The following is a 27,235-nucleotide window of genomic DNA, read 5'->3' as shown; positions in this document are numbered from 1 at the left end:
TGCAGCCTGGAGCCTGCTCTAGGCCTACACTCAAGCCCCCAGGCCCAGAACTGGATTCAGTGCTTATTCCTTCTGCCCCCCATCAAGAGCAGGGCCCAGCTCAGCAGGGCAGGTGATTCATGGAAGGGAACTTCAAGATCATCTACTCCAGCTCCAGCCCCCTGCCATGGGCAGGGACCCCTCCCACCAGCCCAGGCTGCTCCAGGCCTCATCCAGCCTGGTCCTGAACTCCTCCAGGCTGTCTCAGCCACTCCACCCCCAGCCTGGCTCTGTGCTGGGATTGCCCTGCCCCAGGTACAGGACCACCTGTGATGAGCTGCTGTTGACTGCAGCATGCACAGCTCCTGCTGAGGAGGAAGCAAAGGCTTTACCTGTAGTTGTAGCTGCTGTATTCAAAGTCAATGAGCATCAGCTTCTGGTTCTCTGAGTCCTCTCTGCCTTCCAGAAGCAAGACATTGCCTGCAATGGGAAGGTAACAGCACTGAGAAGCTGCAGAAGGCAGCACAGCATCCAAAGAAAGCCTGCTCAGATCACCCCAGCTCCCCCTCACACTCCTGCAGGGAGACAGGAAAAGCCACACTGCAGCTCACTCAGTGCCAGGGGCTGGAAGGGAGCTCTGGAGCTCACCCAGCCCAGCCCCTGCCAGAGCAGGGCACCCAGGGCAGGGCACCCAGGGCACATCCAGGGGGGGTTAGAAAGGCTCCAGAGCAGGAGACTCCACAACCTCTCTGGGCAGCCTGCTCCAGGCTCTGGCAGCCTCACAGGGACAAAGGTTTCCCTTCTGTTCCCCTGGCAGCTCCTCTGCTCCAGCTTGCCCCCAGTGCCCCTTGTGCTGTCCTTGGCCATCCCTGAGCAGAGCCTGGCTCCAGCCCTGCACAGCTTTAGCCCCAGCCCTGAGGGCAGCCCTCAGGCTGCTCTGCTCCCAGCTCCCAGCCACCTCAGCCTGGCCTCACACAGCAGCCATGGAACACCTGCAGCTCACCTTCTTGACAGTCATTGTGGCAAAACACAACTGGGGATGGAGTAGCTTCAAGCATGGCTCTAGGAAACAGCAAGAGGGGAGCTTGTAAGTCACAAGTGACCAAGTTCAGATACACTTCCAAGTACAGGAGGCATTTCACAGCCACAGGCTCTGCTCCCCTTCCATTTAATCAATTAGGAGCCCAGGATGAGGACAAAGCTGGACTGTACTGATCAGCAAGTCAGAGCAGCAATTGACCCTATCAGTTTGCAGTCATGTGAGACTCAGGTCAGTTACAGGAGCAGAAACAATCCCCAGCTCATGAAGCAGAATGCCTGCAGGGTATCTCACTGGGTAATGTGCTCAGACAAGCGTGCAAGCTCAGAGCCAAAGGGAGCAAGGGGGCAGACAGGGGCAGAGACAAAGCCTACCTGAGATTCCTCATCTCCTGGGGCAGATTGTAAGCAAGGAGTTTGTTCAGCTTCCTGGTTTGGGACTCCCTGGTAAATTTGATCCTCAGCACTTGATTTAGGTACCTGTTAGAGACAGAGGCCAGTGTCTGGGGCAGGAAGGGTATCAGGCTGCCCACCCTGAGAGAGCACTGAAACCAAACATCAAGTGTTCACTGATCCTACAGTCACAGCAGGGTTGGGTTGGAAGGGAGCTCAAAGCCCACCCAGCTGCAGCCCCCTGCCAGGGGCAGGGACACCTCCCACCAGCACAGGCTGCTCAAGGCCTCATCCAGCCTGGCCCTGAACACCCCCAGGCAGGAGGCAGCCACAGCCTCCCTGGGCAGCCTGTGCCAGAGTCTCCCCAGCCTCACTGGAAATAATTTCTCCCTAATCTCCAGTCTCTATCTGCCCTTCAAGGCAGATTAATTTCAAGTAACTACAAAGCAGTCAGAGCCCAGTGGGAGCTGCTGCTCTCAGTGAGCTGCTGCTCAGCACTACAGCAGGCCACCTTGTCCCACACTTTAGTGCATAACCTACAATCATAGAATGGTTTGGCTTGGAAGAGACCCTCCCAAGATCACCAAGACCAGCCCCCTGCAGGCAGCAGGGACATCCTCCACTAGATCAGGCTGAGCTTGAATGGCTCCAGGGATGGAGCCTCAAACACCTCCCTGGGCAGCCTGGGACAGAGTCTCCCCAGCCTCCCTGGGCACAACTTCCTCCTGAGCTCCAACCTAACTCTGCCCTGCTCCAGTTCCAAACCCTTGCCCCTTGGCCTATCCCCACAGCCCCTCCTGAACAGTCCCTCCCCAGGCTGCCTGCAGCTCCCCTGCAGGTATTGAACTGCAGCTCTGAGCTCTCCCTGCAGCCTTCTCCTCTCCAGGCTGCACAGCCCCAACCCTCCCAGCCTGGCCCCACAGCAGAGGTTCTGCAGCCTCTGCTCCTCTTGGTGGCCTGCTCTGGACCCCCTCCCATCGGGTGCCTGTCCCTCTTGTGTTGAGGGCTCCACAGCTGGACACAGTGCTCTCATAGCAAACTTACTTCTCCATTGTTCCAAAAAGCCACTTAGGCTCTTTATTAAAAGGCATTTTCATGCCGTGGAACCTGGCCATCTTCTGAGCTATTTCAGCAGATATGTCAGGCAAGCTCAGCTCTTCAGTGCTGAGCTTCCTGCTCTGTAAGAAAACACAGAGAAAAGGATCAACTCCAAGCACAGCTTGCAGCGGGCTGGAGGGGGCCCGCAGGGGGCATCCTCTCCAAGCCCCCTGCAGGCAGCAGGGACTCTTCCTTCAGTCTCTTAGCACAGTACTCTTCATCCCCAGTGACCTGGGAGCAGTGCTGCCTCTGGAAGGGCTGGGCCAGCCAAGCCTCAGGCCTCCATCAGGCCTCCTCTAGAGGAGGGCCTGGGGAGTATCACATCTCACACCAAGAATATCTTCAAAGCAGCTGGGGTATAAATATTTCAGAGCATCAGAAGCATCTGCTCTGGTAGCTGCTGAAGGGAAGTGTTACTCCAGAGCTGCCAAGGATATGTTTGGTATCTAACAGCCTTTTTATCTTCATTTATTAGACCCTGCTACAGCTGAAGAGATTTCAGAGCTCTCTGCCTGGCAAGAGCTGTAACTGGGCTCTCCACCACACACTCTTAAGTGTATCCAATTACAGCCAGCAGTTACTGCAGGCTGCCAAGTGCTCCCTTCCCACAGCCCTGCTCTCCCAGGCAGCCCAGAGCCCTCCTTGCCACAGCCATTGAAGCAGAGCAGCACTCACAGGAATGAACTCCTCCAGCCGGCCTTGGGGAAAGATTCCGTACAGCTTGGGGCCGAGGGCTCGCTCTGCCAGGATGGCAAACATTACACTCTCCAGAACCATGGCCTCTGCCCCCTGCAAGACAGCACAGGAAAGCATCACCTGGGGCCTGCCCAGGGAACTGAGCTGAGCAGCTACACTGCTGCAGAGCAAGGCACTGCAGGGCTGGCTTGCAGAGACTCGGAGCCTCACCGAGCAAGGAGGAAGTTCCTCCCCAGGAGGGTGGTGAGAGCCTGGCCCAGGCTGCCCAGGGAGGTGGTGGAAGCCTCCTGCCTGGAGGTGTTTGCAGGCAGGCTGGAGGTGGCTGTGAGCAACCTGCTGTGGTGTGAGGTGTCCCTGCCCATGGCAGGGGGTTGGAGCTGGCTGAGCCTTGGGGTGCCTTCCAGCCCTGCGATTCTAAGAGGGGGTTGGGAGCAGCCCTGGCTGTGGGGAGGTCGGTGGGTGGGGCTTGGGTGGGCAGGTTGGGTTGGTTTGGTGGGTGGCTGGGTTGGGTGGGCAGGTTGGGTTCGTTTGGGGGGGGGGCTTTGGGGGGTGAGATTTTTGGGGGTGTTTTTTGGTTTAATTTTCTTTCTGTTTGCTTTCCATCAAGCCCTGCTAAGGCCTCTGCAACTCAAGGCTCTTGGCTACCTCCAAGCAGCATTTTTCTCCCAGGCTGCCCCTGCAGCAGGGAGCTGAGCCTGGAACAGCAGCAGACAGCTCTGCCTGACGGCACCAGAAGCTGATCTCAAAGAGCCAGCTCCAAGCAGGGAAACAGAGCTGGCCTGAAGGGCAAGAGCAGCTGGGAGGCAGAGGCAGAAGCCACAGGAGAAGTCACTAACTCCAGTAATGATGGCAAGCAGCACCCAGCTGTACTCAAGCCCTAGAGCTCTGCCAGGCCCCTGCCTGCTGCTGAGCGGCTGAGAGCTCACCCCAGGCCCGAGGAGCTGCGCAGCAGAGAGCGCTGGAGGCCAGGCCGCGGCGGTGCCAGGCTGCGGCGGTGCCAGGCACTGCGCTCACTCTCACTGCGCTCACTCTCAGTGCGCTCCCTGCAGCTCAGCAGGAGGCCTCCAGGAGCTTCTGCTGACAAACTGTCTGTCTGCCTGGCCCAGACCCTGCCCTCCTGGCAGCTTCACCCAGTTCCAGCAGCTCAAAGCAGGGGATGGGCTCCCAGAGCCCTGTCCTGAAGCATTCAGCCAGGAGGCATCAAGGGAGAGTTTAAGGCACCTGAGTCTGAGACTGAGTCTGTGGCCTCCACCGGCTTCCACCTCAGCTCCTCTGAGCAAAACTCCACCAGGAGGCTGTGAGGAAGCTGCTGCAGTGGAAGGCTTGGAGGCAGAGGACCTTAACAATCCCTTCCAAGTCCAAGCACTCTCTGAATGAAGGAAGCTGTGGAGGTCATTTTAATCCCTTCGTGCTCAGCAGCACAGATCTGAACTCTTCACTCTGCAGCCTGATGCCAAGCACCAAGCAGCAAAGGAGATCCAGGTTCCTGGGTGTCCATCACTGCCCATGGATGTCCAAGCCAGCAGTGGGCAGCATGGATGTGTCTGGGGTTCCCCAGCCCAGTGGCAGCAGTTCTGTTGGCTGTCAGCTCCTCATTGACACATCCTGCTTGGACAGCAAGTGCCAAAGAAGTGTTGATCACAAGTGCCAAAGAGGAAGGCACTGCCAGTTACTCAGCTGGCTCACTTCTGCCACATACCTGCCCAGGCCTAGGCCTTCAGGCATGCTTCCAAATGCAGAAGCTTCAATCCACAACAACACAGCCTCAAGTGTCAGCAGCACTGCAGAGGAGGCTGCATGGCTCCATCCAAGATCTGCTTCAAGATGAACAACAGGAAGCATCTGAAAGCAGCAGCTCATGAAGACTGCCTAGGGCAGAGTGGCTGGAAAGAAAAGGCCTAGCAGGAAAGGCCCTGGGGGTGCTGGGTGCCAGCAGCTGAAGCTGAGCCAGCAGTGCCCAGGGGGGCAAGAAGGGCAGCAGCAGCCTGGCCTGCAGCAGCAATGCTGTGGGCAGCAGCAGCAGGGCAGGGATGGTGCCCCTGGGCTGGGCACTGGGGAGGCCACAGCTTGAGGGCTGGGTTCAGTTCTGGGCTCCTCACTCCCAGAAGGAGATTGAGGGCTGGAGCAGGACCAGAGAAGGGCAACAGAGCTGGGGAAGGGTCTGGAGAGCAGGGCTGGGGAAGAGCAGCTGAGGGAGCTGGGGGGGTTCAGCCTGGAGCAGAGGAGGCTGAGGGAGACCTCATTGCTCTCTGCAGCTCCCTGAGAGGAGGCTGCAGGGAGCTGGGGGCTGGGCTCTGCTCCCCAGTCCCAGGGGATAGAAGGAGAGGAACTGGCCTGGAATTGTGCCAGGGGAGGCTTGGGTTGGAGAGGAGGAGAAAATGTCTTTGGTGTCAGAGTGGTCAGGGTCTGGCAGAGGCTGCCCAGGGAGGTGGTGGAGTCCCCATGGCTGGAGGGGTTCCTGTGGCCATGGTGGCTGACAGCTGGACTCTGAGGGATTTTCCAACCCAAGGAACTCTCCAAGATTGAATGCTCTAGAATCTGACTCCTGAAAGAACTTCCTGCAGTAAAAGAATGGCCACAGGACAACAGCCCTAAGAGGAGCCCTGGAATCAGACCATCTCCATGTCTTGGCCACAATGATGTCTTCACAGCACCTCACAGACTAAGTCCAGGCACTGCAGACAGATGCAGGTGTGGAAACAAATTACCAAAGGACATTCTCCTCTTTCACTCTGCTCTGGTGAAACCTCATCTGGAGTACTGAGCTCTGGGGACCTCCCAACACAAGGATATGAACCTACTGGAACAGGTCCAGAGGAAGACCATAAGGATGCTCAGAGGCTGCAGCAGCTCTACTGTGGGGCCAGGCTGGGAGGGTTGGGGCTGTGCAGCCTGGAGAGGAGAAGGCTGCAGGGAGACCTCAGCTGCAGCTCAATACCTGCAGGGGAGCTGCAGGCAGGCTGGGGAGGGACTGCTCAGGAGGGGCTGTGGGGATAGGCCAAGGGGCAAGGGTTTGGAACTGGAGCAGGGCAGAGTCAGGTTGGAGCTCAGGAGGGAGTTGTGCCCAGGGAGGCTGGGGAGACTCTGTCCCAGGCTGCCCAGGGAGGTGGTTGAGGCTCCATCCCTGGAGCCACTCAGGCTCAGCCTGGCTGTGTCCCTGGGCAGCCTGCTCTGGGCTCTGGCTGGAGCTGTCCCTGCCCATGGCAGGGGTTGCACAGGATGCCCCTGGGGGCTCCCTCCCAGCCCAGTCTGTGATTATTCATTCTCCAGCACACCTCCTGTGGGCACTGAGCAGATCCAGGTGTTCAAGTCCTCAGTTCAATGCTCACCTGAGGCCTTTAAAGGCCTAAGCCCAGAGCTATGTCAAATCCTTTCTCATAGACACTTCCAGGCTGTCAAGTAAGCAACCTGCTGCCCTCAGCTCCCAGGCCCTCCAAGCAGAGGTAACCAAGCTGCTGGAGATGTGACCATCCCCACTTGGAAATGAAAGCTCAGAGCTGAGCCTTGGGGAGTTCTTTCCAAGGCCTTTCCATTCCCATGCAGGCCAGAGGAGAGCAAAAGCCTTTCTGTACTTCAGCTGGAGCTGAAGCTCCTGCCTTGCTCTTGCTGTGACAAGAGGCTCACTATGAAGTGGACAAACCAGGAATATTGAAGCAACTTACCCCCAGCTACAGCAAGAACCAAGGGGAGCCACAGCTCAGCCCTCTTCAAAGGCTGACAGAAACTATCCACCTCCAGCCCCAGCTGGCAAACACAGCTCACAACACTGTAAGGCTTTGTTTCTCCTGCCCAGAGGATGAGCTGAACTCCCCTGACCAAACCCTCCTACAGTTTTGACACCTCCCAGCTGCACTGTGACAGCAGCTCCTGAGCCTGCAGGGAAGTTCCAGCCCCAAACCACCACCTACCAGAAGAGCCCCTGCTTTGGGGAAGAACTGAGGGCAGTTCTGAAGTTCAAAGCTTTGCCTCCTGCACTGCATCACTTCCCCAAGCTGCTGGCACTAGGCTGGGGCTGGAATTTTGTTGCTTCTGGGACTTCAGGGACTTCTTTCTGGCTTGGGGCAGGGAGGAAGTCCAGGCAGCTCCACCTGCCATGGCTGAATAATGACCACAGAATGGCTCAGGTTGGAAGGGAGCTCCAAGATCATCCAGTTCCAACCCCAATGCCATGGGCAGGGACACCTCCCACCAGCACAGGCTGCTCAAGGCCTCATCCAGCCTGACCTTCAACACCCCCAGGCAGGAGGCAGCCACAGCCTCCCTGGGCAGCCTGTGCCAGAGTCTCCCCAGCCTCACACTGCAGAACTTCTTCCTCCTCTCCACTCTAACCCGGCCCTACCTCAGCTCCAAACCCTTCCCCCTTGGCCTGGCTCCAGACCCCCTCAGCAGAAGTCTCTCTGCAGCCTTCCTGCAGGATCCCTTCAGCTCCTGGCAGCAGCTCTGAGGTCCCCCTGGAGCCTTCTCCTCTGCAGGCTGCACAGCCCCAGCTCCCTCAGCCTGTGCTCCCAGCAGAGCTGCTCCAGCCCTGGCAGCATCTTTGTGGCCTCCTCTGGCCTCTCTCCAGCAGCTCTGAGTCCTCCTGCTGCTGGGGACAGCAGAGCTGGAGGCAGGACTGGAGGTGAGGTCTGAGCAGAGCAGAGCCCAGGGGCAGAATCCCCTCTGCTGCCCTGCTGCCCACCCTGCTCTGGCTGCAGCCCAGCACACAGCTGCCTGAGGGCTGCAGGAGGCTCTGCTGGCTCCTGGGGAGCTGCTCAGCACCCAGCACCCCCAAGGCCTTTCCTTCAGGGCTGCTCCCAGCCTGGAGTTGTGGCTGGGATTGGGCAGAGCCAGCTGCAGGACCTTGCCCTGTGACTTGCTGAGCCTTCTGCAGTTGGCCCTGGCCATTTCTCCAGCCTGTCAAGATCCTCCTGATGCCACTCCTGCCCTCAGGTGAGTGCCCTGTAGCACACAGCTTGGTGTCATGGGCAAAGCTGCCAAAGGGGCCTCACTGGCACTGGCCCTGTTGGAGAGGAATCAAAGCAGCACATTTGTCTCATTAACCTTGGCTCAACCACTGAAGCTTTTCCAGTAAAGTGAACAAAAAGGTCCAAAACACAACTTCAAAAGCAGACATTTGACAACAGAAGGTTTTGAAGCAGTTTCAACCAGCTGGAAGCAAAAGGCAGATTCTGGAAGAGTTTCAGGTGGCAATCCCCAAGGGCAGAAAAGAGAGGGGGAGAAAAGCAGCACTTACCAAAGGAGGAAAAGTGCCAAAGCACTGCAGAGCTGGGAAACAGCAGCACAGAGCAAGGAAAGCATCTGCCTGGTGTGCTGCAGAGCACTGCCAGGGCACAGACCTTCACCAAACCCTCTGCAGATGACTGAAGCACTACAGGCAGCTCAGCACTGTGCTGCAGGAGCAGAAGTGGCTCCAAATGCAACTTTAAAGCTTGCAGCAGGCAAACGATGCAAGCACAGTGCTCAGCTAGACTTGATGAGGAAGAGCTCTCCAGCTCCATGTACTGTCCCCAGAGCTCAGCAGTGGTTTACACAGCAAGGGTTAGGCTGAGTCCTGATCTTCCTCTACTAAAGGAAGAGCTCCCAGGGAAGAGGCAGTGGTGCTGATACCTGATGCACAGATTGTGTTGGGTTAGAAGGGACCCTCAGAGGTCATCTCATCCTACCCCCTGCAGGCAGCAGGGACACCTCCAGGCTGAGCTTGAATGGCTCCAGGGATGGAGCCTCAACCACCTCCCTGGGCAGCCTGTGCCAGAGTCTCCCCAGCCTCCCTGGGCACAACTTCCTCCTGAGCTCCAACCTGACTCTGCCCTGCTCCAGTTCCAAACCATTGCTCCAACCTCTGAGCATCTCTGTGGCCTCCTCTGGAGCCTCTCCATCAGCTGCAGGTCTCTCTTGTGCTGGGTGCCCCACAGCTGGCCCCAGCCCTGCAGGTGAGGTCTGCCCAGAGCAGAGCAGAGGGGCAGGATCCTCTCTCCAGCTCTGGCCACACTGCTTTGGCTGCAGCCCAGGCTGCCCTTGGCCTTCTGTGCTGCCAGTGCCCATTGCTGCCTCCTCTCCAGCTTCTCCCCCCAAGCTTCACCCCCAAGGCCTTCTCTGCAGGGCTGCTCTCAACCTCCTCACCCCCAGCCTGGATGGGTGCTGAGGGCTGCCCTGAGCTAGGGGCAGGACCTTGCACTTTGCCTTCTTGAGCCTCCTGAGGCTCTCCTCAGCCACCTCTGCAGGTTCCTCTGGAGGGCTCCAGCCTGTCCTTACCAAGCCCAGCACCCAGCCTGGTGCCAGCTGCAGGCTTGCTCAGGGAGCCTCAGTCTCTCTCTGTAGCATTGGTGCAGATATTGAACAGATGGTAAGAAACCATTGGTGGGAGAGCTGGGGAGGGGTTTCTTGTTCCTGTGGAATCTGTTCTGTCTTTAGTCTTTCCTGTTCATGTTAGATCTTTCCAAACCATGTCCAGCCACTCAGTTACTGCTGTGAGCAAGCAGATCCCTTTTCTCCACAGCTTCCTATGGATTCTAGCCCAGGCACCAGGTGAGTGACTGCTGGTTGCTGAGCAGCAATCCCACCAGGCATTTCTCAACCATCTCCAACACTCTGTGAAATAAGCAGATCTGATTACTCACTTGCAAGTCATTTTCCTTCTGAGACTGTACAGACTCTCCTTTATTACAGGACCTCTATGAATGAGAAGAAGCAAACACAATGAGAAGATGAAGTTTCACACAGTTCACCTGCAACCACCAGAACAAAGGGAGCAGAAGTGCCAGCTACAATTAACTACAGGCCTCAGCACTCTCTTCATCTGTGACACCTACGGCACTAGCATCCACCTGGCCTCTGAGCACCACACTACACCACCAGGTCCAAAGGCTCTCAAAAGGATGTGCCACTGACCAGCAGCCCCTCCTGCAGAAGGCCAGAGCCCCTTTCCAGGTACGATTTTGTTTCCCCAGTGTTCAAAACAAGCTCAGGGGAACATTTTTAATGAAGCAAAGATGAAGTGGCCCTGCAGGACAGCTGGGATGACATTCTCCTTGCAGCTAAAGCACTTCAGAAATGCATTACAGGGATTACATAAAAGCCTTACAAGGACCATGAGAAGAGGCTTCTCTGCAAGCCTGCACAGCCCTGCCTCCCCTCCCCCCATCTGGTGTGAGATTTTCTTACTTTCATGGTGTTATTTCCAACACACTGTCTGGGCTCCTTGGACAATGCAAACCCAAGGCTTTGCTTCAAATCAACTGCCCAGAGAATCCTAAAATGGGTTGGGAGGGAGCTCAAAGCTCAGCCAGCTCCAGCCCCTGCCATGGGCAGGGACACCTCCCACCAGCACAGGCTGCTCAAGGCCTCATCCAGCCTGGTCCTGAACACCTCCAGGCAGGAGGCAGCCACAGCCTCCCTGGGCAGCCTGTGCCAGAGTCTCCCCAGCCTCACTGCCAAGGCTTAATGGCAGCTCCAGAAGCCTTGGTGAGCCCTGTGGGGTAGCAGCAAAACTCAGACCATGCCCAGGCATCATGCATGGGGCTAGGCTTGTTAAGAGCCACTGCAAAGCAGCTTCAGAGCATCCAGCCCTACCCTCAGTGGCACATGCTTTTAACAGAGCTGCACATTGAAAGGTCAAGATGTAATAAACCCCTTCATCCTTTAAAAGGCTTGAAGGGAAGGGGAAGAGAGCAAATGTTTGCTTAGAATTAGCAGCAGTTTGTGGCTGCTCTTTAGGCTGCAGCTCCACCGCTGAGCATTTAAAAGCAGCCTGGCTCTCAAGGCAGCCTGCAGCTCCACCTCCTGCAGCACGACACTGATTGCTACACCCAGGTGCACACCCTGCTCTTCCACAGCTCTAACATGTCCAAAACCAGGGTGGAAACATCAACTGAATGCAATACAGTTCAGCACCACCAGCTGCCTGAAGTAACCATACCACAAGCTAATGCCTGACACCAGCTCTGCAGCTACAGCACTTCAGAAGCTACAGAAGCAGTGTGGTTAACATCAATCCATGGCCTTTCAAGCAAGTGCTTCCCATTCCACTAGGAGAGTAAGTTTTTAGAATAAAAAGACAATGTGGAGAGAAAAACCCTTCACTATTAGTTGCTATTCCCTTGGCAGAAGTTAAAGTCAAAAGGTGATGACTGAAGCCAGATGCACTCAGCAGCATTCAGGTCATTTACAGAGGGCTCCTCTGCACCAGCATGTCCTGCACCAAGACCACACTCTGGCATCTTACACATTTGTCTGGAACAGGCAGAAGGTTACTCACCATCCAGGAGTCTTTCCTGCTTAATGGTGCTCTCAGAATGGTTCAGTTCAGCAGAAGGGAAGCAGATTAGGCTTCTCCCTGCCCCCTGCCCTGGCATCTGCATCCCGGCGGACAAAGAGCTGGCCAGTTCCGAGAGTGCACCTCAGACCCCCCTTGGAGACAGCCTAATGGCATCTGCTGTGCCATCAGAGCTGGGCATGTGTGCTGCAGAGCCATCACAACAGGAGACTCCTGCAGCACCCCTTCCTCTTGTCTGCCCCCTCAGCACAGAAGAGAATGAACAGGAAGCGCTCTGGGACTCGCCTGCAAGTGTGGATGGGAGCTTGGAGAGGATCGGTCTGCACAGGGGGCCCCACGGTCAGCCTGGGACTGGCCAAGTCTCCATGGAGAATGAAGTAAGCAGGAAGCAATTGTACATCTCCAAGTGGCAGGGACTGGTTGCTCCCTGACTGCACAGCCAGCTTGCAGAACAGTGGCTCAAAGTGAGGCGTCCCAAGGCTCACAGCTCCACCGTGCCTCGGGCAACCAAGCCTAGGTGAGAGGGGTCCCTGCCCATGGCAGAGGGGTTGGAGTGGATGGCCTCTGAGGTCCCTTCCAACCTGAGCCATTCTAGGAGTCAGCTTTCCCACAGGCTCCAATAGCTCAGACCTCTGTCCAGCTCTGGGAGCTATTTACTTCAACAGCACTCAGCAGGTGAATTACCCCAGTAAGAGCAGAGCTGTGGGAGGCTTTGAATCACCCTCTCTATGGAAACACGAGCGAGACAGGGATGTGCTCTACAGCTTGGAGAGGGCTTTAAATGTTTGTCAGTGCTGCCTTTAAGGTGGGGAGGTTTGTTCTCCAAGCAGGCTGAGAAAGCTCACTGGAGTCTGAGTAAGGCAGGACAGCTCCATGCAGAGAGCTCACTCTGTGACCATGTCAGCTGCTTCTTAAGAAGCCTCAGGTACAAGATGGAACTAGAATGGGAGACATTGCACATGAGCTGAGCTGATCTGCCTCAGAGAGGAGCAGACAGTGCTTGCACAGCTGGCACAGAATGTTGAGTTCTTCATCACTTTCTCCCAAACTCTCTCCCCTTGCAGCTGGAGGCTCAGGTCTCTGTCAAAAAAACCCCAAATGATGCCTGGCAGAACTCTGCCTGGAGGAAGAGCCTGCAGCTTGGATTGTTTTGTTCCCCAAACAGGCCTTGGGTCTGCACACAAACTGAAGGCTTCCATTAGAACTCCATTCTCCTGGAGTTGAAGTTTCAGTAGTTTTCAAGACTTCAGAATACTGCAATGCTTTGAGGGATCCTTAGGAATTGAGAGTCAAGGAATCACAGCATAGAAACATTAAGGTTGGAAAAGACCTTTAAGATCAAGTCCAAACATAAGCCAGCTACCATGCCTATAAATGCATGCCCTCAAGTGCCACGTCCCCATGTCTCCTGGGCACCTCCAGGGATGGGGACTCCACTACCTCCCTGGGCAGCCTGTGCCAGTCCCTGACCACTCTTGCAGCCAAATTTTTTCCTGATATCCAATCAACCTATGCAGGGGAAACTCTTCTTAATTCTACAAGCTGTTGAAAGACAATTTCAGTTCCAGGGCATGGGATTACACAGGTTTGGATGCTTTGCATTTCAGGCTAGGGGACCACAGAGGTTCGGATGCAGCAGTTAACTATTTCTGCTGTTGATCACTACCAGACCTGAAGGAGCTGGTAATGAGTTGAAGTCCTAGACTCTAGCATGTGAAGGCTAATTCCCAGTTCAAGCCCTCCAAAAGCCATCAAGCAGCTCTCCAATCCTCTCCATTCCAAGTCACCATTCTCTCCTGAGGGAGCAGAGGAAAGGAAGGGGCAGCACTCAGACGGTTTGCTGCAAGCATTCAGCTGCACGGTAGCACAGCTGCTGGTGCTACTCAAGCCTTATTTAAAACACAACAACAATGAAATCCAGTACTAAAGAAAAAAATGAAAGCTGTAGAGAATGCTCCAACTTCAGAGATCTCATACTATACCGTGAATCGTGTCTGTCACCTGGAAACCAGAGTGCTCTAGGCACGATCGCATGGGCAAGCCTGCAGCAGAGAACACATGCATATACAACTAAAGTGGTACATTACCCCAGCACACCCTTAACTCCACCCAACACAAACACATCCCCAAACAGCTGCTTGCTTGCTTGCTTTCCAAGCCTTCTTGCCAGTGCCAGGGAGTTTGACTGCATGTTTTGGAGTGACTCCACGCTACAGACAGACATGGACACCAACAACCACGGCAGACGTTTGGGCATTACACTTACACAGCAGCCTGCATCTTACCCAGGTATAAAATAAAGGAACAACAAATAAATCAGTAAATAAAAAGGCAGCAAGGCAGGTATGGAAAAGGGGTTTTACCACACAACTGTGCCAACCAGTTTTGGTCTCTCCATTTCTGTGTGAGCAGACACAAGAGGAACCTCAGGTGCCCCGCTTGGGTTTGCCTCGTTTATTATGCGAGGCTTTGGTTTGGCTGTTGCCAAGTAACAGAGCCCCAGGGAAACAGAGGGTTCAAGGTTCTCTTGACATGTATAATAAGGAATGGGAATTGATCCCCCCCCAAGTTACCTTTTGGTAGGTGAACCCCCAAAGGAGTTCACCTCAATTGGAGCTTTTTCCCCCTTTGCTGCTGCTCCCTTGCCTCGAGATCCTGTTGGCATTTCTAAGAGGGGAGCGAGCTTGGGTGGTCCGAATTGGCAGCAGAAACACTAGAGTGGATCTGCAGGTGGAATCAAATCTTCCAAGTCTGGACATGAACTGGCAGTTGGTGGAGAGCCTTTTCTATGTTGTTAACACAGTTAAAGACATTTTCATCAAGAGGAAGTTTTACTTCCAGGGCTCCCCTTTCAATTTAGCAGCTAGGCTGGAGCAAGAATGAGCGAAGCAGAGTAAAGGCATTTCCCTCTGGTTTTGTTCCACAGAGAACATATCTGCATTGTGCCTCAAACATTGGAGTTTTAATGTGGTTAGTACTTTAATCTGTCACAAGCACAAATACTTCTCTTTCAACAGGAAAACAAAAAGTTCTGCTCAAGGATACACTCCAGGGAAGTCCTTGATGTTCAGACATCCATGCCAGGGCGGCCATTCCGAACAATGGCCGAGCCAGCTCAGGTCAGCTCCCCCCAGCTCCCCCTCCCCACCACACTCATGCACACAAGAAAAAAAAAGTTGGCTTAAACATATCAGCTATGACAGAGGAAGGCACAAAGCCTCCCCTGTGTGGCAGCTTCAGCCAACTGGCATGGTTTCTATTGGATGAGTTTCATGTACTGACATTTGTGTCTTCCAAGAGTCAGAATAAGCAAACTGGGGCTATTTTCAAACTGCAAGAAAGGTTCCTTTCAAAGGTGGCTCCAAGGGTTCTGCTGCCAGTACCACTGGCTCTTACACTGGGATCAGGTAGCTAGTTTGCAATTCCAGTGGAAATTTTAACCTCCAGCTTGCCTCCTCTACAACAATTTGGGGCAGACTGCAGCATTTCCAGGACAGGGGCAAGAGCAGCTGGTTAGTGCTGCTGGTCTGGGCTCCATTTTTCAGCAGGGGGTAAAATGGCCACGAGTTAAACCATGCCACAGAGGCTCCAGCAACTGTAGCTGCCAATGGCCAGCAAGATATTGAGCATGAAGTTGTGGTTTTAACCTAAGGTCTCTCAACCCAGCTTACTCCAGCAGCATCCCTTCATTTGTCACAGGGCTTTAAACTTGAGCAGCATCACCCTCTTAACAGGTCTGTCATTGGGATTCTGCTCATGCCACCCAGAAACTGGTGAAGAGTCCCTCCAAGTGAGGTGTTCAAAATACCCCCAGGAAACAGTTTGCTTATGTTTTCAAACTTGTATTTAAGAAGGTGGAGGGGAAGGCAGGGGGGGGGTGGGAGGGGCTGGAAGAGACAAATGTTTGTGGACAAAAGAAATATTTGTGAACCTCGATGCAATCAAAGTTTTACCTTGGGACTTTTCTCTGCTTACTTAACCTTTAGTGAACTGCACCAACAAGAGCAGTCATTTCACTGCCACTAGGGAAATAAAGGAAGTTAGACATCTCCAAAGATCCTTCAACACCAAGAGCAGAAAGGTTAGAAAGTTAACACACTTCCAAATCTGCACAACCAAATTAGTTCTGATTTGTTTCCATTTCATTTTTGTGCTTTATTGTCTTCAGTTTTTAGAGCCCCAAAATTTTTAGCTGTTGATTTCTTCAGTGGGCAGGGAAAAGGCAAGTTGGAAAAAAACAACCAAACCAACCAACAAACCAAGCAAACCCTGAGGGAAGAGGAGGGAGTCTGCTTTGCCTGTGCAGGGTAACAGCCAGGCCACGCTTCTTGGCAGCTCTTGGCTCACAGAAGTGGCAGCACCAGAGCAGTCTTGCAGCCCATGCCTCTGCTCAAGCCTTCTCCATGCTATGAAATCAGCACTGAATGGAAGCTGGGAATTCAGGAAGCAATTACGAGCATCAGCTATAGGAGAGAGCTTGAAAACAAAAGTTTCTCACCACCTTTTTTCCTTCCCACTTTGCTTTGGGTTTCTCTCAAAGGAGAAAGTGTCCCTGCCCATGGCAGGAAGGTTGGAACTAGATGATCCTTGAGGTCCCTTCCAACCCTGTGAAAGGCTTTGGAAGCTTTAATTAACAGGCTTTAACTTTGCCAGTGCTGTAGCCAAGCATCTCGTGCCACTTCAGACCACTTCTATGGGTCTCTGGCAGTGGATGCTGCCCCAGGAAATTTCCTATCTCATAGTTTAATCAGAGGAAACTTTAAAGGCAGTTAAGTGATAGTATCCAGAGGGATTTCTGAGAGCAGGTTTGGTCAAGGCAGCAGGAAGAATGGGCTGAAATTTCAGGAGGAGTCAAGCTCCTGCAGGTACTGGATCAGTTACTCCAGGCAAGTGGCAGAGGACTGGAAAATATCCAATTAAAGGATAATGGAAGCAGGATCTAAGTCAAATAGAAACAACTGCCAGTACCCAAAGGTAATTTTAGTGAGCTGCCACTTTTCCTAAGGTTAAACACTGATGATTTATTTCCAATATCATCAAGTGCCCAGCAGAGCTGGGGAGGAGCAGCTCTGCTGTGCTATGGGAACAGGCTGCCAGCTTCACAGGAGATCATCTTCAGCACAGATTGGTTTGAAACCCCACAACTGGAAGCAGACTTGCCAGCCCCTTCTCTTAAGGTTTGACACATTTCAGTGCTGCTCACATTTGACTAAGCAAATAAAGTAACATTAGGAGAGCCTGACAGAGGGGAAGCTTCTGTGCCAGCTGGGAGGCATGGCACACGTTTAGGGATGAGATGGCTGTTCCAGTATTGATGTTTGTGCTTCATTTGTATTCTAACACTGCAGATCCCATTTTCCAGTGACACAATTACCCAGGAGATCTAAAAATGCTCCAGCACTGCACAGGGTTGACAAAACCTTCAACTCTAACCTCTCGGGTTCGTAAATGCTACCAAGATTAAAATGGAAGCGGTTTAGTCTCTTGCAGTCTTGCTAGTTATGCCAAAGTCCTACACACTGTAGAGAAGCAAACTTGAAAGCACTCTTCTGAAACACCACAGTCCAGACTTAACACCATAAACAGAACATTACTGATCAAACAGACAGCAAAGTGAGCCTCCAGCTGAGACACGCCAGGCAGGAGCTGTGAGGAAAGGAGAGTAAGTTCTAGACAACAAGCAGCTCTGCTCCAAGCTAGTCAGCTATCCCCCACCACTGCAGCACTCCCCAAAGGATCAAGCCCAGATGAAGATCTCCAAAGCACTAAGCCACAGCAGCCCTCCCGCTCCCCAAGGCCCCTGGGCACTCACCATCTGCAGGATGGCTCCGTAGAGGCGCAGCAGGACCTTCCGCGGCTCGTCTGCCACTGTGGGCAGGGCGTCGGGCAGCGAGCACTGGAACAGCATGTTGCTGAGGCCACCTCTGAGGGGAGAGGCAGGGTTAGCAGCCAGCTTCACAGGCACACTCCTCACCAGAGGATCTCACAGTGCTTGGGCTTGGAAGAGACCTCCAAGATCTAGCCCCAGCCAGAGACACCTCCCACCAGCCCCTGGGCTTGCTTGAGGCCTGGCCCAGCCTGGCCTTCAACATTGTAGGCTCAGAGCCTCCACAGCTTCTCTGGGCAGCCTGTTCCAGTGCCCTACTGCCCTGATGGGGAAGAGATAATCAAATTATTTTGGTTGGAAAAGCCCTTTAAGATCATCCAGCCCAACCTCTACCATGCCTGGTGCTAAACCATGGCACTCAGCACCACAGAATCAAAGAATGTTTGGAAGGGACCTCCAAAGCTCATCCAGTCCAACCCCCTGCCACAGCAGGGGCACCCAGGAACACAGCCAGGGGGTTTGGAATACCCCCACAACCCCCCTGGGCAGCCTGCTCCAGGTTCTGCCACCCTCACAGTGACAAAATTCTTCCTCCTGTTTCCATGGAGCTTCCTATGCCTCAGCTTCCACCACTGCCCCTTGAGCTGTCCTTGGGCATCCCCCAGCGGAGCCTGGCTCCAGCCTCTGGGCATCCCCCTGCACAGCTTTAGCAACAGCAATGAGGTCACCCTCAGACTGCTCCTGTCCAAGCTCCAGAGCCCTCAGCCCCCTCAGGCTCTCCTCATGAGGAAGATCTTCCACTGCCTGAATCATTTTTGTGGCTCTGCACTGAAATCTTTCAAGCAGCTCCCTGAGGTCCTTCCCTGACCTGGACACAATACTCCAGATGTTGCCTCAGCAGGGCAGAGCAGAGAGGGAGAAGAACCTCTCTCAACCTACTGACCACAGCCCTTCTAATGCACCCCAGGCTGCCATTGGCCACCAGGGCACATTGCTGGCTCATGGTCAACCTCCCATCCACCAGGACCCCCAGGCCCTTTTCCCTTTCACTGCTCTCCAACAGGTCAGTCCCAAGCTCTACTGCTCCCTGGGGTTGTTCTTTCCCAGATGCAAGACTCTCCCCTTGCCCTTGTTGAGATTCATTACATTTCTCCCTGCCCAATCACAGCTCTGCCTCTTGGAAAGCTCTCCATGGGCAGGGATTCAGCCAACCTCCCTGGGCAGTCTGTGCCAGCCTGAGAACACTTGCAGGGAAGAGGTTTCTTCTAACATCCAACCTAAACCTCCCCTGGGGCATCTTGAGGGTGCTCTAACATGAGAAATAGTTTCCCAACAGTACCAACAACCCAGAAGAGAGAGGGCTTCACTGACACTGGCAACTTCAGGCTTCAAGTACAGTTTGCCTTCAGGATCCAAACTGCAGCTTGAGCTAGGAGCTGACAGGTGTAAAATGCAGCAGGCAGCTAAGAGCAGATGCAGACTTCCCATCTTCAGGACTTCTCAAAGTGATGCTGCAGTCTTGTTTGGGCAATCAAATACATCTGACAAGCAGCTTAGGACTGTGCAGTGAGTTTTAACTGAAAGCTGGTACTTGAATTAAAAGCTTGGTCTAGTGGGCAGGGGGGGTTGGAACTGGATGATCTTCCAGGTCCCTTCCAACCCAAAGCATCCTATGAATCACTGGGATGGCAGCTACAGAGCTTAGCTGCAAAGCTAAATGGCAGCTAAGAAGCCTGAACCCAAACAGCACTGCAGCAGCAGAGTTCTGCTGCCATGAGCCTGCTCAGGGACTCATTCCCAGAGCTAAAATCTACAATGAGAGCAGAAATTACTCAAGTATTTGTCCAGACTGAAGTCACCCTGGGAGTCCTGTCAGACAAGACACAAGCCAGGGAGCCCCCTGCCCCAGGCACTCAGGGGCTACACAGCCACGCTGCCTTCTCATTCAACTCCTGCTTCACCACAGGGTTCTGACAGGGAATGCTGACAGCACTTCTGCTCTGCAGGCTTAGCAAGCTGGATACACACTGCATTAGGAGAGCTAAGCTGCTTGGTCCCTAGTGAAGTCACTAAGAGCAGCAGTCCTACATCATGTTCATGGAATGGCTCAGGCTGGAAGGGGCCTCGGGGTTCATCTACTCCAACTCCACTGCCATGGGCAGGGACACCACTCAGCTAGAGTTGATTGCCCAAGGCCTCATCCAGCCTCCCTGGGCAACCTGGGCCAGTGTCTCCCCACCCTCACACTGCAGAACTTCTTCCTCAGCCCCAAACCATTCCCCCTTGGCCTGGCTCCAGACCCCCTCAGCAGAAGTCTCTCTGCAGCCTTCCTGCAGGATCCCTCCAGCTCCTGGCGGCAGCTCTGAGGTCCCCCTGGAGCCTTCTCCTCTGCAGGCTGCACAGCCCCAGCTCCCTCAGCCTGTGCTCCCAGCAGAGCTGCTCCAGCCCTGGCAGCATCTTTGTGGCCTCCTCTGGAGTCACTCCAGCACCTCTGTGTCCCCTTTATATTAGGAACACCAGAACTGGATGCAGGATTCAAGTTGGATTCATCAATAAGTTTTCAGAGTTCCCTTCTGCAGTAGTTTTTCTCTACCACTACTTCTGCTGTAAGAGGAAGCAGGACTTGAAACCTCTGCTTTACTTGCAAAGCAGAAATGTAAATCAGTTCAGCTGAAAAAAACCTTTGTCTGCTACTGCAGACCTTCCAAACCAGACACAAACCACATGCAGCAGCCAGCAGTGAAGGATGAAATAACACAGATCTTAACATCAATTTTACTTGTGCCATGCTACTGAACTCCCTGCATCAAGTCCAGAAGGTGCATAGCAGTACACTGTGCTTCACAAAGCCATGCAGGCTCTTGCCACACAGTATTCAAGTATTGGGGCTGTTGAGCCTGGAAAAGAGGAGGCTCCAGGGAGACCTCAGAGCAGCCTCCCAGTGCCAGAAGGGCTCCAGGAGAGCTGGGGAGGGACTCTGGACAGGAGCTGGGAGTGCCAGGCTGAGGAACAATGGCTTTGAGCTGGGAGAGAGGAGACTGAGAGTGGAGAGGAGGAAGAAATGGTTGAGAGTGAGGCTGGGGAGACTCTGGCACAGGCTGCCCAGGGAGGCTGTGGCTGCCTCCTGCCTGGAGGTGTCCAAGGCCAGGCTGGATGAGGCCTTGAGCAGCCTGTGCTGGTGGGAGGTGTCCCTGCCCATGGCAGGGGCTGGAGCTGGCTGAGCTTTGAGCTCCCTTCCAACCCAACCCATGCTGTGAATCTATGAATATTACCTGGCTGTGAGGTTTGACTCCAGGAACCCAGAGCAGATGCAGTGGTTAAATGCAGTCCTCAGCCCTAATCCAACACTCCTCTCACTTCATCAAATCTTTTTCTGGGCTCTTTTACAGGACAGTGGGGATTAGCAAAGAGCTTTTGGAGGAAAAGGATACCAAGAAGCAGACAAGCTGTATGCAGTCAGTGATACAGAGCAGGGCTGCCCTACAGAGCCAAAGCCACTGGCTGAAAAGAAATCTCAAGACAACAGGGTGAAAGGCAGCTGCACCACATGCTCAGGGAAGTGGAGAAGAGAACCAGGTGGCTTGGCAGGCACCCAAGAAAGGATGTTTAGAGACAAGAGATATGAGGTAACTTTGAACCACAACGTCTAACAGGTAGAAAATGCAGCCAGATGGAAAGGGCATCAAAGGCAGAGCACAGGCAGACTGCTCTGCAATCAGAGCAGGGCTTTGCTACACCCACCACATCTCTGCCTTACTGAAACTCTGCTAGCCAGGCTTTTGGGAGCCTTTGCCATCACTGCTGAGTCTCTGATGCAGGCTTGGGTGAAAATACCCACACTGAAATAGAACCAAGCACACTGAAAGCCACCTTGCATGAGCTACTGGAGTCTCAAGACTCCTGCAGGAGCAGCTCTGTTCTTTATACAGGTGCCAAGCAGGCACACAGCAAACAAGCACCCAGAAACTCTTATTTCTACCTTTCCAGCCAGACAGGAGTGTCTCACTCAGGCTCAACTTCCTTAGCCAGAAGTTTCACTACAGTTTTATGCACTTAAAGCTTCAATAGTTACCTCTAATCAAGGAAATCCATCTGGGAGTTAGAGAAAAGATATTGTTCTCCTGAAAGGTCAGCAGGCTCAGGAGCTGAAGGGTCAAAAGGACAAACCTTCCTCTTAGAGATAAAGCTGCCAGCCAGCCTGCTGCTAGCCTTTACTTAAAGGTAAAGCCATCCAAGAGGGTCACCTCCCCACAGGGCCTCTCACAGCTCTCCTCAAATCCCAGCACACTGATGTCCTTGCACCTTGCATTCTGATCAGATGTGAATCTAGCCCTTTGCTCTCCAGCAAGGACTGGGCCCTTTCACCCTAGGAGGCCAAGCACCTCACAACTGTTCACGGTGAAGGTTTGGATTACTGCAGTCAAAATCAGGCTGCTGGAGAGGGTCCAGAGGAGGACACAAAGATGATCAGAGGGCTGTAGCACCTCCCCTGTGGGGACAGGCCAGGTTATCAAGTCTGGAGAAGAGGAGGCTCCAGGGAGACCTCAGAGCAGCCTTCCAGTACCTGAAGGGGCTCCAGGAGAGCTGGGGAGGGAGTCTGGACAAGAGCTGGGAGTGCCAGGCTGAGGAACAATGGCTTTGAGCTGGGGGAGAGGAGACTGAGAGTGGAGAGGAGGAAGAAATTGTTGAGAGTGAGGCTGGGGAGACTCTGGCACAGGCTGCCCAGGGAGGCTGTGGCTGCCTCCTGCCTGGAGGGGTTCAGGGCCAGGCTGGATGAGGCCTTGAGCAGCCTGTGCTGGTGGGAGGTGTCCCTGCCCATGGCAGGGGCTTGGAGCTGGCTGAGCTTTGAGCTCCCTTCTGTGGTTCCATGGAGCATGTGCACTGGAGCATGCACACCAAGCGACTGCTGGGGAGCCAGGATCCTCAAACCAACCCAGTGCTGCATTCTCCAGAGATAAGAGTGGTGGGAAGACCTCTGCCAAAACAAAACACAACTACCCCCCCAGCACAGGCTCCCCACATGCTTAAGTTCCAGCCCATCTGGAAACCATCAAGCCAGCCTGCAGGGGTGGCTCTGAAGGGAAGCTGCTGAGTAACGGAGCAGTAACTGTGCCGAACTCGGAGGCTTCAGGAAGTAAGTAGCCAAGTCAGCAGTACAGTCAGAAGGATGCAGACAGAACTCAGCATGTCAGATTACAGAAGGATTATCAGAGTGGTTCCCTCTCTAGGAACTGCTTCTAACAATGTCCTTCACAAACCCCTGGTGATGTGAAGAGATCTAACCCCACCAATGCTGCCTGCACCGGATTCCAGGGGGCTGCTCCCTTTTAACAGAGCTTTCGTAACACATGATGGGCTTTGATTGTCATTGGATAGATCAGAGCTCTGCCGACACCTTCTGCTCTTTTAGGGGCAGGTCTGCAGGCACTTTGTGCATCAACAGGCACACAATCACTAGGAAAGCAAACTCAGGGCTCAAGAGAGCATGACAATAGCGTGGACATAGCGCTCCGGGACGTGGCTCAATGGCCACGGCGGTGTCAGGTTGATGCTTGGACTCCCTGAGGGCTTTTCCAGCCCAAACAATTCCAGGATCTCCTAAAACTCTGCGACTCTATCTGACCAGGTAGAGAGGGCAGTGAAAATGAAACCCTGAACTAACACCACCGTCATCAGCCCACAGGGGCAATTAAAAGGCGGAGTGGGGAATTCCGCAGGGGAGGCAAAGTCCCGACACGCGTTCCGCAGGGCTCCCAGAACGTCCCCAATTCACATTCCCCTGCTTCCACGGCGCTGAGTCACAAGCACTTGTTACTATATATGCTGCGGGATGAGTCACGCCATCGATGCGCCTCAGTTACCTGCTCGCCCCCGGCCCCGGAGCGGGCAGGGCCAGGCAGCAGGACAGGGGCGGCCGCCCCGCAGCGCTGCCCCCCGGCGGCCCCTCCCGCGGCGGCGGGGCGGGAGGGGGGATGCTGCCGCAGCCGGCCAGGGCTCCCCGCGCCGGGGCCCTGCCTCCCCAGCCGCCGGAGCAGCGGATTGCGGCAGCGGCTCAGTAAGAGCAATAACACAGAATGAGAGAGTGGCTGCGGTGCCGCCCGCCCCGCTCGCCTCAGGAAGCGGCTCCCGGCCGGGCCCGCCCCCGCCCCCCCCGGCGCTGACCTGATGGGGTTGATGCGGAGCTGCTCCTCCCGCAGCCCCCGCCAGGCCCCGGGCAGGAACTCCTTACACCACAGATACGCCTTGCGCCGCGTCCGCGGATCCAGCGCCGGCTCCTCCTCGGGGGCCGGCGGCGGCAGCAGCAGCGCGGCAGGCGGCGTCGTGGCGCCTCTGCCCGCCGCCACCGGGTCCTTCCCCTCGGGGTCGGCGTGAGCTAGCGGCGAGGGGGGCTGCCCGGCGGCGGAGCTGCAGCCCAGCAGGAGCCCGAGCGGGGAAGGGTCGGTCTCGCCGTTGCAGAACTTGGTCTTCATGGCGCGGGTGGGCAGGGGGCGGCGGCGGGCAGGGGGCGGCGGCTGTGAGGGCGCGGGGCGGGTGGGCGGGGGCGACAGCTCGCGCGCTCTCCCCTCGCGTACGTCCGTCAGTCGCGAGCGCCAGCACCGAGTGAGCCGCGCGCCTCCCCCCGGCCCCGCCTTTTATTAGGAGCCCGGCACGCGGGCCCGCTCGCCTCACGCCGCTGGCCGCCGCCCTGATTGGCTGATGCCGATCGGCCTCGGGCCCTCCGCGGCGGCGAGAGGCTGGCGGCGGGGGGGGGGGGGAGGGAGAGCGCAAGGGGGGAAATGCTGCCCGCGGGCTCGAGGGGCGCGCGCGCCTTCACCCGGCTGCTGCCCGCAGCTGCCGCTGATTGGCTCGCGGCCGGCTGCACGAGGCGCGAGGGGCGGGGGCGGAGCGCGCCGATTGGCTGCGCCGCCGTTGTCCCGGTGACCGGTGCGCGCAGCTCCGGGTAGGGGGCGTAGGGGCATCAGCGCGTGGGGATCCTGCTCCCGTTCCCCACCGCCGCAGGGCCTGGCCCGGCCCGGCCCCCGGCCCCGCCCCGCCCCGCCCAGCCCAACCCAACCCTGCGGGCTTCTCTTCCTCCCGCCTAGCCCCGGCCCAGCCCCTCTTCCCCTTCACCCCCTTCTTCCCCCTGTTCCCCCTCACCGGGCCCGGGCGAGCCCTCGGGCTGCGTTTTCCCTCCCAGCCGGGCCCGGCTCCCTTTCCCCCAGCCCGGCCTGTCAGGCCGCTGCGAGCCCCGCTTTCCCTTCAGGCCGGCACAGGTACCCTGTTCCCGGCCTAGACCTTGAGAGCTCCCTGGGCCCCGCTTCCCCTCCCCCCGGGCCCCCCCGCCTGTCGCACCCCCTCCGACGGCGGCAGCGGCGCACGCCCGGGAGGTGTTTACGGGGGGAGGTTGGGTGCCGTGCCGTGCCGCGGGGGCTTGGCCGCGCAGCGGGGACCGGGGGGCAGGCCCCTGCCTGGGGCCGTGGTTGCAGGGTCCTGCCGCGGGGCTGGCCGTGCCGCGGGGCTGGCCGTGCCGCGGGGCTGGCCGTGCCGAGGCTTGGCGGCGTGCGGCTGTGCTTCCCTCCCGAGTGGCCGCGGAAGCACGTGGGGAATCTCTGCCGTCCGGAGCGGATTGCGGCACTCTGCGGCGTGTTTGTTTAAGCTCCGCTGCTTACGGAAAGTTACCCAGTGGGGCTACGGCGTTATCAGGGGTCGGGGCTGATTCATGCTGGCGTGTCGGGGGGTCTCTCTCGCTCTCGGCTCAGGACAAAACCACACCTGCACAGAACTCGCAGGGCTGCGAGGGGGGAAGCAAGGGCACGCAGACGGCGCCTCAAAAGTTGAGTTTCTTTGTTGGTGCTGGCGGTGGGAGGACAGTCTCCTGTTACGGGAGACGTCAGCACCTGCCTGCCGGCCCCGGGCAGCCGCGGAGCAGGCAGCGCCGCGATGTCAGAGCCAGCTGGAGGCAGCCGCAGCCTCCCGGCCCGCCCGCAGCCACAGGGTCAGCAGTAAAGGATTAAATCACCCTTAAGCCTTGAAATTCCTTTGCATTTCCCTGGCTATTTTTGTTCCCTCCCCCCACCTTTGGCTGTGTTCGCTAGATGATCTTTTCCTAGGTGTCAGAGAAGCTTGTGCACTCTCTTCAGATGAGTCGCCATTCTTCTGGAGGTGGTTGGTAAAGCTGGGCTGAGAGGGGCACCCTGAGATGCTCCTACCCTCATCCCTCCCCAAACTATTTCACCACATGGGCTGAAAGGGGCACCCTGAGATGCTCCTACCCTCATCCCTCCCCAAACTGTTTCACCACATGGGCTGAGAGGGGCACCCTGAGATGCTCCTACCCTCATCCCTCCCCAAACTATTTCACCACATGGGCTGAGAGGGGCACCCTGAGATGCTCCTACCCTCATCCCTCCCCAAACTGTTTCACCACATGGGCTGAGAGGGGCACCCTGAGATGCTCCTACTCTCATCCCTCCCCAAACTATTTCACCACATGGGCTGAGAGGGGCACCCTGAGATGCTCCTACCCTCATCCCTCTCCAAACTGTTTCACCACATAGGCTGCAAGGGGCTCCCTGAGATGCTTCTTCCCTCATCCCTCCCCAAACCACATGGGCTGCTCCCTCATTTTGTCTACACACTTCACCTCAGCACACTGGTGCTGGAAAAGACCTGAAGAGCCCAGGGATTTCCTGTGAAGTGGCAGGAAAGTTCCAGAACTGCTTTGTGCTGGCAAAGCAGCTTCAGCACAGCCATAGCTGTGATGGCTGAGGGATGCCAGAGCCCAGTTTAGAGGAGATGAGTGAGTTGGGGGTGCCAAACCGGACCAGAGGAGCTGCATATTCCCTTCTCTCCCCTCTGTGTCTCAGCTCTTCATTTATGAAACAAAGCCCCAAATCCAGGCACAGATGAGGATGCTGGGGAGGGCTGCTGGAGGTGGCAGCGGGGGGCTGTGCAGAAGCCCTTTTGCAAGACCCTACTGAAGTACCTGCTGACATCACTGGTGTGGGATAGCTAAGTACCAGAGCCAGAGCTGCAGATGGAAAGTTCATTCTGCAGCACACTGCTGATGCCTTTCCACGTGGGAAGAAGTGGAGCAAACAGCAGAAACCAGCAACCCCTCAGACTCACCCTTCTGTTTCCTACTGCTGCTCTGTCAGCCTATAATCAGGACTCCCCTCTCCCCCCTCCACCCCCCACCCCAATTAGAGCAATTTGATTTTTCCCCCATAGATTGCTGTTAGTGTGGAGAGAGAAGGCAGAAAAGTGAGAGAAACAAAGGGATTTGTTTTTGCTGGGTGGAGAGAATTCCATCCACTTTCACCAGACGAGAGAGCTCCAACTTGCTGATGCTGGCTACTTGCTCACACAGAGCTTGGCTTCAAAACCTCAAATCATCTCTTTCAAACCCTCAAATCATCTCTTTGAAAGCCACAGAGCGTTGAGGAGGAGCTGGGGAAATGGAGTTTTGCTTGGTTTGCTCCCCTTTGGGTCCCCACTGCCCCTTTCTCAGCGTCAGCCCTTCAGTAAGTGCCCTGCATCCACCAGCAGCCCAAGCACAGACTTCCTTCAGATGTTTGTTTTGCTCATGACATCATTTATTGCTTCAGTACTTTATTGGGAGTTAGTAACTCATTGTAAGTTATTGCTGAGTTTACAGAGAGGGTGTAGCTCACTTGAAAACTGTTCAGGCTGCTGCAGGGTGAATGCCTATCTGCTGGGGAGCCCTGGGCATGTGCAGTGCAATAAAGGCCAGGCCAAGGCAGCAGAGGAAATCCTGACAGAAATAAAGGTGAGCAATGAGAAGGGCTGCCAGGCTGAGCTGATCTGAAGGCCTGGGAATATGGCCCTTGCCAGCAGTGTTTTTATTGGAATCATAAAATTGTTTGGGTTGGAAAAGGCCTCTGAGCTCATCCAGGCCAACATCAGCCCAGCCCCACCATGGCCACCAAATC

The 27,235-nt window shown here is 55.5% G+C and overlaps 1 protein-coding gene across 2 annotated transcripts in view; it reads right to left on the bottom strand.

Moving 5' to 3' along the window:
• Positions 1 to 23,863, bottom strand: part of CHKA (choline kinase alpha) — a 28,347-nt gene extending 4,484 nt beyond the window's left edge. Inside the window, exons 1-8 of one of the 2 annotated variants that reach the window (XM_068166685.1) lie at positions 23,466 to 23,863; positions 17,289 to 17,400; positions 9,822 to 9,875; positions 3,184 to 3,297; positions 2,455 to 2,588; positions 1,393 to 1,497; positions 983 to 1,041; positions 372 to 459 (exon numbers count right to left, since the gene is read on the bottom strand). In XM_068166685.1, coding sequence (XP_068022786.1) covers positions 372 to 459; positions 983 to 1,041; positions 1,393 to 1,497; positions 2,455 to 2,588; positions 3,184 to 3,297; positions 9,822 to 9,875; positions 17,289 to 17,400; positions 23,466 to 23,773 — 974 coding nt within the window. In that variant the 5' untranslated portion in view covers positions 23,774 to 23,863. The remainder of the gene's footprint in view (positions 1 to 371; positions 460 to 982; positions 1,042 to 1,392; positions 1,498 to 2,454; positions 2,589 to 3,183; positions 3,298 to 9,821; positions 9,876 to 17,288; positions 17,401 to 23,465) is intronic. The other variant, XM_068166686.1, reaches the window with a different exon arrangement.
• Between the last annotated feature and the right edge of the window lie 3,372 nt (positions 23,864 to 27,235).

This window comes from Melanerpes formicivorus, unplaced genomic scaffold (assembly GCF_026170545.1).
Source record: "Melanerpes formicivorus ecotype bairdi unplaced genomic scaffold, bMelFor1.0.p_v2 SCAF_103, whole genome shotgun sequence".
Lineage (NCBI taxonomy): Eukaryota > Metazoa > Chordata > Aves > Piciformes > Picidae > Melanerpes > Melanerpes formicivorus.
Note: the sequence above shows the minus strand (reverse complement) of the source record. Positions and strands in the feature narration are given on the sequence as shown.